This window comes from Ursus americanus, chromosome 25, assembly GCF_024610735.1.
Source record: "Ursus americanus isolate L20-20 chromosome 25, mUrsAme1.1.p, whole genome shotgun sequence".
Taxonomy (NCBI): domain Eukaryota; kingdom Metazoa; phylum Chordata; class Mammalia; order Carnivora; family Ursidae; genus Ursus; species Ursus americanus.
Window position 1 is genome coordinate 36,160,475 of NC_142151.1, and position 18,510 is coordinate 36,178,984.

At 35.8% G+C, this 18,510-nt stretch overlaps 2 protein-coding genes across 2 annotated transcripts; one reads left to right on the plus strand and one right to left on the minus strand.

The window, feature by feature from the left end:
- Positions 1-1,622: 1,622 nt before the first annotated feature.
- TWF1 (twinfilin actin binding protein 1) lies at positions 1,623-13,876 on the minus strand. Its single transcript, XM_045801238.2, has 9 exons — positions 13,763-13,876; positions 12,020-12,097; positions 9,724-9,902; positions 8,657-8,752; positions 7,545-7,649; positions 5,738-5,863; positions 5,325-5,475; positions 5,041-5,162; positions 1,623-3,804 (listed from the first exon to the last, which is right to left on the minus strand). Exons 1-9 carry the CDS (start codon positions 13,785-13,787, stop codon positions 3,634-3,636), a joined length of 1,053 nt encoding a protein of 350 aa, XP_045657194.1. The 5' UTR covers positions 13,788-13,876; the 3' UTR covers positions 1,623-3,633.
- Positions 12,848-16,762, plus strand: LOC148107804 (uncharacterized). Its single transcript, XM_087855790.1, has 2 exons — positions 12,848-14,286; positions 16,363-16,762. The coding sequence occupies exon 1, from the start codon at positions 13,584-13,586 to the stop codon at positions 14,214-14,216; it is 633 nt and encodes a 210-aa protein (XP_087711916.1). The 5' UTR covers positions 12,848-13,583; the 3' UTR covers positions 14,217-14,286; positions 16,363-16,762.
- The last annotated feature ends 1,748 nt before the right edge of the window (positions 16,763-18,510 follow it).

The window sequence follows — 18,510 nt, forward strand, 5'->3', positions numbered from 1 at the left end:
GGAAACTAAGAAATACAATTTAACCTGCATTCATAGCTTGCCTCTTCCCTTTAAGCATCCAGTAACTGCAGCCTGTCTGAATCCTAGCAAATGCTGATGGTGGTAGAGCAGCACTGGCAGTTGCATAGAGGCTCGTCTTGGTCTTTCCAGAACAGTCTGCTGAATAAAGATCCCCACTGGAAGATACTTGCCACTGTGTAATGAGTTGATACTAGTCTTTTGTGGTAGAAACCAGGGTCCAGAGGACAAGAGGCTCTGTCAGCGCCAGTGATGTCTGCTCTGGCCAGAAATGCAGCACTGAAGGCCAGAGCCTCTGTGCTACACCTACCACTGCTGGGATGTGCTCCTTTCCCCACTGTTCTTCAAGGAAAGGTAAAAATCTCTTTCTTTTATTCATTCAACAAAGTATCCACTATGTCTTAGACACTGTTCTAGATGCTGAGCATGCCGCAGTGAATAAAACCAAGTCCCTTCCCCCCTTGAGCTTGTATTTTAGTGGAGGAGACAAACAATATGCATAGATGGACAATTCCTGAGTGCTTTGAGGAAAAATAAAGCAGGATTAAGGTGAGAGGGACAGGGCATACAATCAGATTTGGATGTCAGGGAAGACTTCTCTAAGGAGATGATACTTGAGAGAAGACCTGAGTTAAGTGAAGGAGGAAGACATGTAGATACTGGATTAGCGATCCAGTGTGGGAACAGTACATTCAGTGCTCCAGAGGCAGCAGCATTCTTTGTCCATCAGAGGCACAGCAAGCAGCTAATGAACTGTTGCCAACTGACAGAGGTGGAGAGGGCCATGACCAAGTCATGCAGAAGCTAATGGGCAACAAACAGTAAGAACTAGATTTTATTCTGTAGGATGTTACCTCGATTGATAACTACTATATACCAGCACACAGTACTAAAGAAATTTGTTGACTGAAAGAGGAGAAAAAAAATTTGTATCAGGAGGCAAACTGTACCTAGTCATGGCAACACAAGACTCATTTATGAAACTATGTAATTCCTGGGTCCACCTGTTTTACCAAAATCTCTGTATATAAAGCCCCAGAACCAGTAGTTTCTAAAAAAGAACCTCTCATCCTTATAATGTATACCTGTGTATGCAAAGGATATATACCAAACTATAATATGTGTCTCAGGCACATTATAGTTCTGAGTAGAAATACATTAAGGAATTTTAACTCTATTTAAGTTCCTAAAATCAGCCCTCTTAAGGACAACTCTCCATCTTTTGTAATTTAGCCTTAGAAAAAGATCAGTCTAGTAGTGAATTGTACACAGGAGTACATTCAGTATTTGTTGGATGGGTGGCAAGTATCTGAAGAGTTTGGCATCAAGTGTGCTGGTCATCCTGTCGTACAGGGGGGCTTTTATCACAGGACTATGGAACTCATGGCATTTTCATTATTGCTGCAGCAGTAGGACAGTTCTAATCTAAATTAAGCACAACTTGCCTAGGTTGCAAAATATTTAAAATCCTTGATTTAAATAGGTGAATTAACAAATGCATAGATCAATGGGATTTCTAGTCCATTACTAGATATTGCATTATGCGGAATTATCCAAACATTTTTTTTAAAAAACCTAATGCTAGAAAACAACTTAGTACACAATTTAAAGAGAAAAAAATTTATTGCAATATAAAATGCACTTATAAAATGTCCACAGAAGGCATGTAATTCTTCACTGCTATATAAATTTACCTGGAATACTTTGATCACCTTCTTGTTATGATGATGTCACCTAAAACATACTGTAAACAATGAGTTATACTCTAGAACAAACGCATCACTGATTTTCAGCAATCTTGGTTTAATAATAATTAGTTTAAGACTATATAATCACATCTATATTCTGGAATGTCCATTTACTTTCCTGTAGTGTAGTAGAATTTAGACTATAATTGCACATGAATGGTACAGAAAAACATTCACCACCGAATTATTTTATATCTTCATGACAGGTTTTACATTCTTTCTGATTGAAAATACAGCTTCAGCTGTATGTGTGTCTGCAACACAGCTCTAGGATTCTCAATGCAGTAATTTATGTATAGATGTGTCTATGTGGGCACCCATGGAACGACTTAGAGTGTATCTTTAGTAAACAAGTGCAACATTACTGCCAATTACTTTGCATGTTTAAATATTATAGTCTGATTATTTGTAAACAAACAAAACCCCACACAAATACTCTTAACTCTAGGAAAAAAAGCCTGTCAACCCATAATTATTCTAATATGCTTTACTTGAACACACACTGAATTTTTGAAAGGTGCATATAGTACCTTAGATAATAAGGTATAAAAATGTGTTTCATATTTTATACTATGAAATGTGCATTTCTAATGTTTTATGCAGCATAAAGTTTAGATCAAGAAATTCTAAATCCTGGATCCCCATAGTTCATTTAGAAAAGTCCTCAAAGTTATGGCTCTTGCAGCAGGTTTATCAGATTTAACATGACAAAGTGTTCTATCTCCTTCTCTATTTCAAGTATCCAAAAAAAAAAAAAAAAGAGGCTCAAAATTTCTGTAGGTTGTAACTGAAAATGCAAAGCTTTACACAGTTAAATGTGCTTTAAAATAAGATATAAATTGAAACAAGTTTCTTAAGTATTCAATTTGTATTAGGCTGATAAGTACTAGGACTTTAAATGATTTTATTAAATTGGAGTATTTCCTCAAAAATAATAAAGAACACAATTTGTCTACTAATATATGGTTCTGGGGTTCTGGAGAAAAATCAATCCTGATGTTTAAGACTTTTTCAACATTGTTTGACTTTAGTTTCATTTTCTTTTTAATGATGTTAATTTAATATTCAATCTGAACATAAATATTTTAGCCTCAAACTACTTATAATGAAATGACTTACTTCCGAAAAGGAAACTTTAAAGCACTAGAAAGAGAATTTATTAAAGCTGTTTAAATAGGTCTTTCGATGTCATCAGAAATCCTGCAGTATAGAAAATATCTGGTACCTTTAAGGTTTCAGAATAAACTGATCTTCTGAAATTTTAATGCCATTTAAAAAAACCAAAAAAGTCAAATAGAAAAGACTGCTGCAATAAAGCACTGTTTCTGAAAGTTGCAGACATGATCCCATCATCTGAGAGCTAAGCACTGCTTCTCAGAGTCAGCAACTTTTCACCGTTACCTAGGCACACTAAGTTCTCAGCTGAGAAGATAATCTAATCTGGTCCTTAACATATTCATTAAGTAGTATGAATATTTTAAGGTCTTTCTCCCTTCAAGAAAAAAACTTGATGTCTCACTAAAGAGTAGTAAGGAGTGTAGCTTACTTTGAGACATTAGACTTTCTGGAATTGGCCCAACTGTATAAAATTTTAAGAAGTGTGTGAAAGTATGGAATCATTACTCTGTGAAAACGGTGTGACAAAATTAAACATCACTATGTCGAACCCTTTTCTAGCTTTAACTCAAAAGTAGAAATCATGAGTCTTCTATAACCTTAATTTTAAAAACACACAGAAGTGAAAAGTGCTATTTTTCAAAAAGTACAATTTTTCCCTACTATGTATCAACATGGAATGATTTCAGTTCTCCTGTACTAAAAGCTGGACTTTTAAAAAACTAGTATTGTAATGCTTAATATAATGATTTTAATCAGCAGTGGCTTCACTTTCAGCTGGACCCCTTATAAGTCTTCGAATTCCTCTTTTTCCTGCAGGACCTTTTGGTTTTGCAAAACTTTGCTTATGTGCATGCTGCTTTGGGTGTACTTCTTCATAAAGGAAGTCTGCTGTCAACTCATCCCCATTGTCTATCTCGATCTGTAAGAGATGGAATCAGTAAAGTGTGATCCTATATGAAAAAGACGACATTCAAAACCTAATACAAGCAAGGAGCCAGTTTTCAGGTGTAAGTGCTCACAAATAGATACATAATACCCATTCCAGCAGGAGAGTATCAAGGACCATATGTAAATAGTTTCACTTTCACATTTGTTTTTCGGGGGGGGGGGGGTGCATTGCCTGAATACATAAGCAGCAATAATCATTTTCTATTTGGTTCTCCCTTTCTTCTCCTATTTAACTAATGTGTAAGAAGCCACCACTATATTCTCAGGTGGTTCTGCTTTGGTACACTACACATATTCAAGAAACATGTCATTGACCCCTTTGTTACTTGAGTCACTTCAAATCACTCTAGAACAGGGCCAAATTTAGCCCGAATTAAGAGTGTGTTTTACATTTTTAAAGGGTTATAAACATAAAATAATGAACAAGAATATGTAACAAAGACGACATGTGGCCTGGTGAAGCCTAGAATATTTACTATCAGGTCTTCTAGTACAAAAAGTCAGCCAGTCCCTCCTATACCTTATGAACTTAAAAAGCTTGAAGGGTTCAGTATCTAATACACTGGTAGTTTTAGGGACCTGTGTTTTAATGAGTTGAAGGGCTCAAGAATAAACCATATCTTTTCCCATGCCTCATCTGCATGTAAGAAAATAAATTTAATAAAATTGGTCACTTAGCTCCCAAAATTCAAATGTTTATGCCCATTCCCTCCTTTCTTAACGACTAGATTCTCAACCATCCCATGATTCAGTTATAAATGGAGACTGTAGTTCCTTATTAATAGCAAGTGCTGAGGCAATCACAAGTATGTAGCTCTAAGAGCACTGTCTACAGAACTTTCTGCAATATGGAAATGTTCTCTAAATTCTGCACTGTCCAATACAGACAGCAGCCACTAGCCACAAGTAGCTAATGAGCACCTGAAATGTGGCTAGTGCGATTAAGAAACTGAATTTTAAATTTTACTTAATTTTAATTTATATTTCAATTTAAATAGCCCTATGTAGCTTATGGCTACATATTAGAGAGTACAGATCTATAAGGAGACTGGAGTAATGATAGATCATCCTCAAGTACTTAGAGTAGAGGAGACCCTAAGGATTTATGATGAGAACAAGAAAAAATACTTTATACACAATGAACCAATGGAAAAGACAATAAAGATCTAACAAAAACTGAAATTTTAAAAGAGATATGCAATTTTACCTTTCTAATGACATCCATTTGTAGTTGTCTTTCTACAATTTCTAGCAGAGGGCTCTTGCAGCTAGAATACAGCATCCGTTCTCTTATACTGCATGTGTATCCAGGCATTGAATAAATAAAAACTGTAAGTTAAAATAATAAATACAATTAGCAATATATCAATTAAAGTAGATACTAAGCCTCACAGAACTGTAACTAAGTCCTCTGGGCAAGAAGTGAGAATACAGTGGTAAAATATCAATAAGCCAACTGAAAGTAATATGTTAAAACAATATATTATATACCTATGGACTCCAAATAGTCCCCTTCATGGGAATGTTTATACAGGAAGAAATGGTAACGTGCTGAATCCTTGGGAATCCTCTTTGGCAAATCTTTTAGTTCTGTATTTGTTGTGCTGGCCAAAATTATAATTTCATTTTTTATATCTATTTCCTGTCAATAAGAAATACATTCATTAAAACAGATACACAGCAATTTAAAATTTATAATAAAATAAACTAGAAGACAAAAAAAACTAGGAGCAAGGAGAAACTTAGTCTGACTTTTCACAATGAACATATATTGTCTCATAGTTTTAAGAAAATGAATTTAAAAAATCAGGAAACAAAACGATTTTAAATCTATTAAAAATGAACTTTGTATGAGCCATGAGCAAAAAACAGCAGCCATTTGAGAATAATCATATGTCTCTTACCAATTGCACATAGTTGAGCTGTCTGTTACTTAATTGTTCCAAAGCCTGAAAAGCTTCTCGAGAAATAGGAAATGCTACTCCTTGTAGTGTTTGATGCTTAGTGTCCACACCCACGTCAGTTTGTACCTAAGTATGACAGATTTAATTTACTGAAGTTTTAGCATTTAGCAGTGTCTTACAGCAAAGATAAGAAAACCCAATCTTTATCAAGTGTCATTCCACCCTTGCCCATTTTAATATAACTAAAATTAACACTTAAAATACTATGATCTTAAAAAGCAAGTAATTTTTCTCATTTGTTCATGTTCTGCTAGCATTCTGTCAACATGCAGAGTGCATGACGTATCTTTATGAAATGTTGGGAGTGAACACTTGAGTGAGTATGCAGTGTTAGTGGGGCTTTGGGGGGAGGTTGTTTATATGTTTGGTTTGCACATTTGCAATGAACTATATAAGTTCTTTCAAGTGTCCTCAGATTACTCCTTTAATTACAAAATTTTACTTGATAAAATTTATGAACAGTGTGATATATATACAATATGTATCAAACTTTACTTTGTTCTGTTAGACATAAAATGCAACACAAACACCATGCATTGAATTGAAAGGAGTATGGACAGTATACAAAGACACAACACAGCTCAACAAATTATACTACTGCAGAAGTTCCAGACTTTGAGCTTTCATTACTAAGAAAGTGGGTGTGCAAATACTAGAGGAGAATACTTAAGAAAGCTTTCAATGCACGTGTTTTAAGACTTTTATACTCAAATGATAGCTAGTATAGGGTCTCATTTGCAGTGTTGCAACAGAAAGTCAAATAGAAATTTTTACTTAAAAAAAAAACGAATGGAGATTCTACAGCATAAATGATATTGGATAATGAAAACATCATAGAACATATGCAAATGCATACCCCAATACGATCCTCTGGGTTCTGATTGCAAGGAATAAAACAAACTATCAAACTTGTAAAAAAAAAAATCACATAAAAATCTTTACTCAAATAACTTGAGTTAAAATAACATAAAGATAGATCCTTGCTATCAGGTTAATATTAAATAATATTCAATCACTTTCCAGACTGATTCCTATTAGTCGGTTACTCAGACTAGTGAACAGTGGATTCTGCTACTTGTTCTTTCCTATAAAATCCCAGTAAAAATACTGTAGTTATCTAACTTGTAATTAGAACAGCTGCAGTAAACACATTAGAAATATGATAAACTATAATATGGATGAAATTTATTGACTCTAATATAACTGAGCTAAACAAATACTCAAAAAACCATCTCCCGTATGTACATATGTATCCACGTAGTGTTCACAGAAGTTAATTTATAGAGCTTCTAGAAATACTAAATATGTTACAGCATTTACATTTTACTCTCTTTAGTTACCAAACAAAATAATGTAATAAAACAATAAACTGAAACAAAACAGACCTCCTTCGGCAACCCCATTAGATAGAATTCTTTGCCCTAAATAGGCAACACACATTTTTCCCATTTATTTAATATTCAAAGTACAAAGTTAAAAAAAAGTTGTACCTCCAACAGGAAGATTTACTATTTTGTCACATACATTACAAATATAGGAGGAAGCTACTTATGAAATTGATACAAATTTTAATTACTTTTAACTTTTTGCCTGAAAGTACACTGAGCACATAGTCCTTGCTCTAAACTATACAGAGTAAATGCAAGCTACCTAATTTACTTATTCTCTAGTTACCTCTACATCTATTGATTCAAAATATTTTTTCAAACACTTAAAACCTTGCAAGAGTATCAAAACTGTAATTTACCTCATTAATTTTAATCTGCCGTAATTCTTCCTCAGCCGCAGTCAATGGGGCAGGAGAAGATTGTGACACCAAGTATTTTTTATACCCATGTAATGATACATCTTCCTGTAAACACAGAAATGGATTGTTACTAGTTATTCCCTAGAAAACCTCCATGAAGTCACTTCAGGAAAAACAAAATTATTAATTTAACAGAAAATATTCTGATTGAAAAATAGTATCAAGAATTTTACTATTTCTTATTTTTCAAAAATCCTCTATAATATAGGTTTCAAAAAATTTTAATGGGAAGTATTTACTCCTCATTTCCTAAAGTTTTCCTAAAATTACTAAATGGGTGTGACTGTGATGGTAGTGATGCCAGTCACATGATGAACTTGGTCATGTTCAAGTCTACAGGACAATTATAATTAACTTTCTGGAGAAGTCTGCCCCATAATTATTCAATAATCAACACATTCACATTCTGAATTCTCTATTATAATGATTTATATAATTTCTCTATAGTTATTCATAGAAAATGAATAATAAAATGAACTAAATGAAAATGAACTGTAGCTCTTATTTAAAATAAAATATTCCAAAGAGGTCTACTTTTTCATCAAAATTTTGTGATTTGAAAGAATGAGAACAGAAAGAATTGAGAAACCAGGCCACCTCATAATTAACGGTGAACAAGCAAAATATTCCCATCCAGTCTTGCTGTCCTTACCATATAAATTTTATAACAAATTCTTAATCATAATTTAACTAATTAAATGTCCAAAATATCTAAAAATTACCATCTCTTTCAAGTAGTCTCTCATTTTTCTGAGCCTGTTTCCCTATCCTTAAAGTGAAAAGACTGAACTAAATGAGGGTTTAAACTAGATGATCTCTCAGGTATAATGTAGTTTCTAAAAACTAACAAAGGATATTCCAACATATTTTAAAAGGGTAAGTACATGTTTCAGTTAACTTGCTTATCATATGAAATAGAATAATATTTTCTCTTATTATGTTTACAGATTCATTAGTCTGATTTCATATCAATTACCCATTACCCAGGAGTTCTTAGACTGGTTTAACTGCAACATGTGGAATCCACATACATAAAAATACAAGTTTTCTACCTTTACTGTTCCAAATACTTCATCTTTAATGTGGCCACCTCCAAACTCCTTTTTCAGAGTTGCTCTTGTTGCTGCATACAACATTTTTTGACGAACCTAGTAAGTTGTGAAAGTTTACTTAGTTTATAGATGAAAACTATCATTACAAAAGAAAGTGTTTTCTGAATGTATTAAAGTCTTCAAGCATATTAAACATAAACTGTGATAAAGCTGAAGTCCATGGGCTATACTAGGCTTAAGTATATGTGCACAAATAGCCATCATAACACTTCATCTATTAAGATAGATTTCAATATATGTCATATTTTACAAAAAGTGGGAAACTAAATTTTAAAAAATTTTAACTTTTCAAAGTATACAATGAGTTCAAAAATTAAAAAAAAAGAGACTACTTAAAATACTACTTTAAGATATGAGGAAGAAAACATCACTTGAAATGAAGTAACCCGGATACTGATATTTTACTCAAAGCAAATCTAGATCAGATGTTACTAATTAAACTGTTTAAGAATCAAATGTTCATGGCATACCTATGGCATATACCACTCTATGAGGAATACAAAGATGAAAACAACTACAATATAAACTATTATTAAAGAATCTAATAACAACTGTTGAAAACTACTAAAGGTAACCGCCAACCAAGAGAAATAGTTTTATAATACTGCATCATCAAATCCAGCAGTCTGAATCAGTTGGCTAACTAACTTTCCTAATATTTGTGTGTATGCCTATCATTTGAATGGTAGCTATTCAGAAAATTTATTATAACATTCAATTAGGTCTCAGAATTATTCAAAGTATTACTCTCAGAGCATAGTCATTTATATATAATTGCCAAAGATATTTAAATTTAAAATCAGTAATTCTGTTGATTTCAATGGCAAGATTTCTGAATCTAAGTACATTACTCCCGATTCGACATTACCAATATAAAGATTTTCTTCATGATCATTCCCTTCTATGGGAAATAACAATTGCTTCTTAACTTCCTCTTGGCCTAGGAATATTTCAGAAAAAAAATTTTCTAGCATTTAAGTTAAACAAATTACAAAAAAATTACTTACATGAGAATGATCTGGAGACCAGGCAATGAATATCCATTCATATCCCTGGGCATTCTGAGAATCTAACCTGAATAATATATAGCATGGTTGTTTGTCCTCCAGTAGGGGTAAAACAAAGGAATCATAATCCTTATCCCAGGAATCTGAAGGCTGACTACATGATCCAATCACAAGTTTCTCTGAAGAACAATTTTTAAAAGACACATGAATTGTTTTAAATACCAAATGATAATGAAGAAAAGAATAAACTAATAATACAGTCATCTCCTATTACTATTATTCACATCAAGATGTGAAAAGGCGGGGTGCCTGGGTGGCTCAGTCAGTTAAGCGTCTGCCTTGGGCTCACGTTGTGATCCCAGGGTCCTAGGCACAACATCAGGCTCCCCGCTCAGCGAAGAGTCTGCTTCTCCCTCTGCCCCTCCCTCCCACTTGTGTTCTCTCTCAAATAAATAAATAAATAAATAAAACCTTTAAAAAAAAAAAACAGATATGAAGACTTTATGACTAGCACGGTTAATTTAAAAAACACAAGAAAGGAACACATGGATACAATTTTATTTATATTTAAAAATAAATAGTTGAGCTGGATGATTGAAGAATGGGTGATTATAGTCTATTTCCAAAATGTTTATGCTATAAGTAATCAACAAAATCTGTATTAAGTAAGTGTATTATTGTTCAAAGGTAGAATTTCTGATACATTGAATTGTGCAATAAGAAATATTAAATAAAACCAGGTTTAGCACTTACTTGGCCATAATGCTCCAAATTAAAAATTTTGTCCAGAAGCATACACTGGTGCAGTCATTTAGCAGAATCAAGTAAAACTGTGAATGTTCTCTGCATAGAAAACTCTCTTACACATACGTTCACTGCACTATATAAGAACAGTGGAAGCTGCAAGTAGCCTAAGTGTTCATCAATAAGAGAATGATCACATAGTATGTGGCCTAGTTATATGATGAATTCATATTTAAAAATAGTGAGCTACCAAAACTAATTACAAAAATAATGTTTACAGAAAAAATGATGCAGAATAAGACATCAGTTTACATGAACTTAAAAGTTCAAAACAGCACTATAAGCTATCTAGGGATATATATAAAAACTGCAGAAATATAGAAACTCCTAATATAGTTGCCTCAGGAAAAGGTCAGGAAGTAAAAACTGTTTAAAGGGGATGCCCTTATATCACAAAAACTATTAAGTTTGAAAAAAGCTGAAGCACATGTAAAACATTAGCGGTTATTAAGAAAAGATGGAAGTATTTGTTATATTATTTATTCTTTGTAATTTCCTTATTTAAAAATTTTTCTTAAAACAAAAAGTAAGATCAGAAAATAATGATTTAGGAAAGAGTGTCATTTTCCTTCTGCAGTGATCCCTGTTAGACAAACTTTTCCATTTTAGTTACTTAACTGGTCGGAAGTGATGACCTTTAAAATTTAGCTCAATATTCCTAAAATACGCTGCTTTACAGTATATGTTTATTCCTATTAAGTGTGGTAATATATATTTACAACAACTGCATATTTTTCAAACCACTCTGGTATTTTTAATATATAAGTAGAAAATGGGAAGCAAATTAAATTTACTTCCAGTTTATAAAAAAACAAGTTATTTTTCCAAAGCAAAATACTTCCAGTTATTTAAGAAATTAGACCAATGGAATATTTTCACATATTCATTTGTGAGAATATTAATCATCCAAATTTAAACATCGCCAAATTAAAAGATTCTCCCACCCAGTCAGTTTCCCTGCTACAAAATTATTTCGAAAGGATCAATTTATAGTTTGTTACATTCTTAGAACTTTGTCCCAAAACAAGAAAGGGGGAATCATTTCTTCAGCACAGACTGCAATCAAGTGGAGAAAATGGGGAGTTTGAAATCCTTTGTTTCTACTTCAAAACTAACTTTACTAACAATTCTCAAGTACTTTTGGGTGGGAGGGGTGGAGAATCACCAGTTTACTGATTTCCATTCCAGAGCTGGAAGCACTGACATTAGAAATGGGTTGTGGTACAGAAACTGAGACACAAAAAGTAAAAGAGGAAGATGTCACACCAAAAAAACATCTTTCTGTTTCCCTGATAGTCAACTACAGAATTCAGAGGGTAGGCAGCGGCCAATGGGACATGACCATATGTACAGGATCCACGTTACCTAAAGGCAAGTTTTGGACTTGCTTCACATTAATTAATAGTTCCAATCACTGACAATGACTTAGAAATTTAAAAATATAACACTCAATAATCTAAGGACAAACAATTTTTAAAAATGTATAACTAACCATTTTCAATAGATATTTTTAGAAGTCTGTATTTTCCATTTCTTGCTCTCGCAAAGATACCTTTAACATCTTCACTTGCTGTGGAAAAAGACAAAGACAAGTAAACCCATTTTTTATACTTGTGTGTTAATACTTTCAAATACTAATAAAATAAGGAGAAAGGATTTATTATGAAGAAAAAATCTTGAGTATGTAGCATCCCCTTACTATCAGTAATTTAAACTATAAAACTTAAAGGTATAACAAAGTGGACACTATATACAGCTAAGAAATATTAATATAGCTTAAAAGTATATTAATACTAATTCTAATCTGCTTTAGCTAGATAATTCCAAAGCAGAAATAACCCTGGGGGTGAAAATATTAAAGTTATTCACATCCAATAATGAACAAATAATGATTTTAAAAAACACCTCTATTGCTTGGTTGAAAATTGTTGAAAAACTTTCATTCTCTTCCAGTCCAATTTCAATTATAATTTTCAATTATAATAAAGATTCATTTTTATATTTTCACACTAAAAACAACAATAAATATCAGATATCCTATCCCGATTAAACAAAAAGTCAATAAAATGCGTTCAAGCTTGTACTTCTGGTAATATTTTTCTAACTCGTATTTCTCAAAAAGCTAGAGTTACGTTCACTAAGCAAATATATATGTAATAACCCTCCTGTTTCTATTAAAGCTTCAATTTCATTCTGATTTCATTCTTGGGTTGTATACTGAGAGCAAGAACCACTATTTAACTAGTGATTGCTATGAGGCTCAAACATGAAAATCAATAATTACATATTTAAATGTCAAACTAATTCGGACAAACAAAACAGTGCTTTTCGGTTTGAGAGTATTTTGCTTTTGTTTGTGTGTGCAGGGAGAGGTGTGGGGTTGTCAAAGACTCATGCGAACAAAACACAAGTCAAAGTTCTTCTGGGAAAAAGATTCGTTGTCTATTAACAGGAAGAGCGTGGGTTTATATTAGCACTCGTTAAGTGATCGCGAGTAACCCCGGGATATATTATTTGATTCTGATGAGGTGAGCGCTTCCAGACTGCCCATTTTCAAACCAGGAAATAATGGAGGTCAGACATAATTGCACATTGAACTGCCTTCACGGGATGATTGAATACAGCCACAAAGACCAGACTTTTCAGTTCCCTGGGGAGTACCTAAGAAAAAGATCATAACATCCCATACTCAGGATTTGTCAGAACATAAATTCATGTTTCCATTTTGGAAAAAAACGCGGAAGAGTTTGGGAAACACCTTTACTGGGAATTAAAAAGATTCCAGTATCTTTCGTTTTATAATCAAAATCTTGTAACAATCTCCTTTGCACAGTAAAAGGAAAATTCGCCCGTCTCTCTACAGCAAGAGGAGCCCCAGTCGCCTCCACTGTTTCAGGTCTCCCCTACCGGATAAAAAGGGGGAAAGTCGGGATACCGTCAGCGGCGGTGGAAGGCACGCCCCCTTCACCCAGGCCTCTTCGGAAACCAATTTCCTTCGCTTCTGCGAATTTCGGGTCAGTCTGTAACGTGGCGGCGGCCGAGCCGGGCTGGGAGGGATGCAGGCCGGGAGCGCCCGGGACCAGAAAGCTCGGAGAGCGCAGAGGCCGGGCCTGCAACGCGAGACCGGCTCCCTTCCTCCGGGCCCGACTCCAGCACTGCTAGTCCCGCAGCCCGCCCGGCTCGCCCGGGGCCTCCCGGGAGCCCCTTCCCCACGCGCCGCTCACGGCGCCGTTACCTTGGATGCCGGTCTGATGGGACATGGCGGCGGCCGCGGGCTCCCGGCTCCGGCGCTAAGTGCTGAGAGCGGCCTCGGCCGGCGCCTCCAGGAAGTGGCAGCTTCTCCGCCGGCCTCCACGCGTCATCGGCCTGCGACCCGCGGCCGCCCCGCCCAGCTAGGCCGACTGCGTCCTCGCGCGCCCCTGTCGCCCTCCCCCCGCCCCGCCGCCTCAGCCACCCACTCCCCCGAGCTCATCACCCCCACGGCTGAGAATCCGCTCGCCCGGCGCTTTCCTCCAGCTCTCTGCCGGGGGTCACTGCCCTGGCAGTTGCCGCCGCTGCCCCGCCCCCACCACCGTGAAACTCCGCGGAACCCGCAGGATGGCTTTGTCCTTTGCTGTCTGCTCCCCAGCGACCCTGCCGATATCGCCATTCGCTGGTTCAGCAAAAAAGATGCTCAAAAATGGAAATGACCGTATTACTGAACATGTATTTTCAATTTTAAAAAGATGTGCGGAGTATCTTTCTTCGTTCGCGCTTCCGGTAATCTATACAATGTGACTCCCTGCCGGGTTTTTTTAAATGAGGATTAATGTATACGTGGTCTCCCATCAAAATCTCCCACACTTTTAAATTAAGTTAATCTCATACTAACTTCTTTTTTCAGTTGGGTTCATTTAGAGACCAAGTTTTCCTTTCTCTTCATTCCAAAAAGAGGCCTTAAAAGTGAGATTAGCTGACTTGAATACTCCTTTGCGGTCACTTTTCATCATTGCAAACTACGATTACCCCTCTGCTTTAGGTTGGCCGTTTATTCCTGAATTAAGTAATTATTCAGGATTCATTTGGATAAATCTGTAAGATAACAGCAGATATTATTACAAACTCTTTTCCGGGGCGCCTGGGGTGGCTCAGTTGGTTGAGCGACTGCCTTCAGTCATGATCCCAGCATCTGGGGATCAAGCCCCCCATGGGGATTCCTGCTCAGCGGTGAGTCGGCTTCTCCCTCTCCTGTTCCCCTGTTTGTGCTTTCTCTCTCTCTCTCTGTCCAATAAATAAATAAATAAAATCTTTTTAAAGAAATTCTTTTCCATTTTCTGCCGTTAACATGTATTTTCCTTCTCAAAGGTAATTTTAATACTTTTTTTATTTTAATACTTTTGTACTACTTTTCTACCACTTGTAGATTATAGTTCCCTGGGTAGAAAACTGGGTCTTTTGTTTATAGGGCCTTGAACTGATAAATATACAAAATTACAATCTGCTTATCAACAAATACTTTCTTCAGCCAATAATATAAAAATGCAAGTTAATAAAATCACTCTTCAAATACAATGTATTTTTAACTAGTCATTAACTATCAGTTGCAATTATTTTTCTCTGCCAGGATGACAGCAAAGAAGGTTGCTATGTTCTGTTTCTTGTTATCTAAACTTTGTTTCTCAAACAGATCCTCATATTATGGAATAAGCAAAATTTAGTCTGAGTTTTGTAACTTGTTTGGATTTAAGAAATGTAGGGAGAGTTTCATTCTAACCAAATTCTTCATTACACAGCAGTTCTTTCTGATTTTCCAGTTTTGATTGCTTTGTTGAGCAGAGAGAAGATTGCAGAGTTCATCTTCAGTTTTTTGACTGATTCACATCTTGGTGACTAGGGAAAATTGCCTAAGGAAGTTGGCACTGCTCAAAAGTACTGATAAGAAAAAAATAATTGTCCCATGTTTATGCTTAGAAAAGACCATGGTATAATCAGCTCTAAAGAATAGGAAAGTCTGGTTAAATTGGATAGGACCATCCTGGAATGCACCAGAAAGTGCTTATTTTCTGGCAGTACAGTAGTTTGACTTAAAAGCTGCAAAGGCCTTGGATGCACTGTTTTCAAAACAGCAGAGTTTCTTTGAGCAAAACAGGGAATCTGAGAAGGGAAAATATTTGCTAAGCTATGAAAAGCATGGCTAAAATCACTTTTACTGCCCAACAGTGTTTCTACATAGAGTTAAATAATTTCCTCTATTTTACTATTTTTATGTATGTGCAAAGAAAATGGATTTTTAATGCTTTTATAGGATGTTTTATGAAAATATTTCTGGACCATATTGACTATACACTTAAATCTCACTAATTTATTATGTATGATGTTTATTTCAGATTGGGTAAAGTTTGGCATTGTACTAACTTTGGAGAAGTAGTGCGTTGAATATATACAGTGCTACTGCTGCATATATTTTACCTACCCAGGCATCCAGATTGTAGTAGAAACCCTGTTCGTTTGGTTAATCTCTCTTGCTTACATCTTTAATTTGATCGCAGTCATGACTTCTTGCCTTAACTTTTTTTAAATTGTGATCAAATACATGTAACTTAAAACTTATCATCTTAACCATTTTTAAGTGTACAGTTCAGTAGTGTTAAATACATTCACCTTGGGCAACCAATCTCCAGAACTCTTTTTATTTTACAAAATTGAAACTGTGTCCATTAAACAACTCCCTTTCCAAATCAGCCCCCAGGACCTGGCAAGCAACATTCCACGTTCTGTCATTATGATTGTGACTACTCTTAGTACCACATATAAGTGTAATCATACGGTATTTTTTTCTTTTTTTTTTTTTTAAAGATTTTATTTATTTATGTGACAGAGAGATAGCCAGCGAGACAGGGAACACAGCAGGGGAGTGGGAGAGGAAGAAGCAGGCTCCCAGCAGAGGAGCCCAATGTGGGACGATTCCGGAACGCTGGGATCACGCCCTGAGCCGAAGGCAGACGCTTAACGACTGCGCCACCCAGGCGCCCCCGGTATTTTTCTTTTTGACTGGCTTATTTCACTTAGCATAATGTCCTCAATTTCTATCGATGTTGTAGCATGTATAATTTCCTTCATTTTTAAGGCTGGATAATTATTCATTGTATGTATATACATACCATATTTTGTTTATCCATCTGTCAGTGGGCATCTGCATTGCTTCTACTCTTTGACTATAATGAATAATACTGCTATGAACATGGGTATACAAACATCTGTTTGAGTCCCTGCTTTCACTTCTTTGGGGGCATATACCAGAAGTGGAATTGCTAGATTATGTGGTAATTCTATTTTAGTATTTTTGAGGAAACTCCATACTATTTTCCCTAATGGTTGCACCACTCTACATTCCCATCAATAATGTACAAATGCTTCAGTTTCTCCACATCTTTGCCAACAATTGTTATTTTCTGTTTTCACTTGATTTTACAGAGGTCTTCTTAATGGATGTGAGGTGGTATCTCATTGTGGGTTTGATTTACATTTCCAAGATTAGTGACACTGAGCATCTTTTCATATATTTGTTGGCCATTTGTATATCTTCTTTGGAGAAATGTCTAGCCAAGTTCTTTGCCCACTTTAAAATTAGGTTGTTTGTTGTTGAGTTGTAGGAGTACTTTATATATTCTAGATATTGAACCCTTATCAGATATATGATCTGCAAACATTTTCTCCCATTCTGTAGGTTTTGTTTTGTTTTGTTTTAAAGATTTTATTTATTTATTTGACAGAGAGAGAGAGACAGCCAGAGAGAGAGGGAGCACAAAGCATGGGGAGTGGGAGAGGAAGAAGCAGGCTTCCAGCAGAGGAGCCTGATGTGGGGCTCGATCCCAGAATGCCGGGATCACACCCTGAGCCAAAGGCAGACGTTTAACGACTGTGCCACCCAGGTGCCCCCCATTCTGTAGGTTTTGTTTTGTTTTGGTCCGATTTTATTTATTTATTCATGAGTGACAGAGAGAGAGAGGCAGAGGGAGAAGGAAGCTCCCTGTGGAGCAGGGACCCTGATACGGGACTTGATCCCATATTCTGGGATCACGACCTGAGCCAAAGGCAGATGCTTAACTGACTGAGCCACCTGGGCACCCCACATTCTGTAGGTTTCTTTTTCATTCTGTTGATTGTGTCCTTTGATGCCCAAAAGTTTAACATTTTGATGTAGTCTTAATACATCTTTTTAAAAAATTTTTGTTGTTTCTCCCTTTAAGTTTAGGATATCTTTGCTTATCTTCTGAATATCATCTAGCTTTTCTTCCCTAAGCTTTTCCTGTCTTATAAATATCATCTACAATTTCTGTAAACACTTTCTCACCTCTTACTCCTTCAATCCATGGTTTCCAAAGTGTGCTGAGTTGCCCCAGACACTGTGACAGTGCCTGGGGGATACTGTAACTTTTTTAGGGCAACACAATAGTGCTTGATGTCTTTCTGACAACACACAAAATATTAGCTTGAGATCAGTTATTTTTTTTAGGATTTTATTTATTTATTTGTCAGAGAGACAGCAAGAGAGGGAACACAAGCAAGGGGAGTGGGAGAGGGAGAAGCAGGTTTCCCGCTGAGTGGGGAGCCTGATACGGGGCTCGATCCCAGGACCCAGGCTCGATCCCAGGACCCTGGGATCATGACCTGAGCAGAAGGCAGACGCTTAACGACTGAGCCACCCAGGTGCCCCAAGATAGTTCAGGTTTAACATTAGATAGCTCTACATTCCTTTCCATAATGTCGTATCTTTGAAAAGCTGGATTTTCAGTAGTTACTGTGATAAAAAGCAACTAGGGGTTGAAAATCAATGAGGAACAGGAAATGACAGTGGCTGGTGTCAATCTAATTCCAAAGTTTAGGAAGTTGTGTAATGTATATTAGGTGCCTGTATCCCATTAGTAATTGTGATTATTTAAAACTAAAATCAGGGACACCTGGGTGGCTCAGTTAAGTATCTGCCTTTGGCTCAGGTGATGA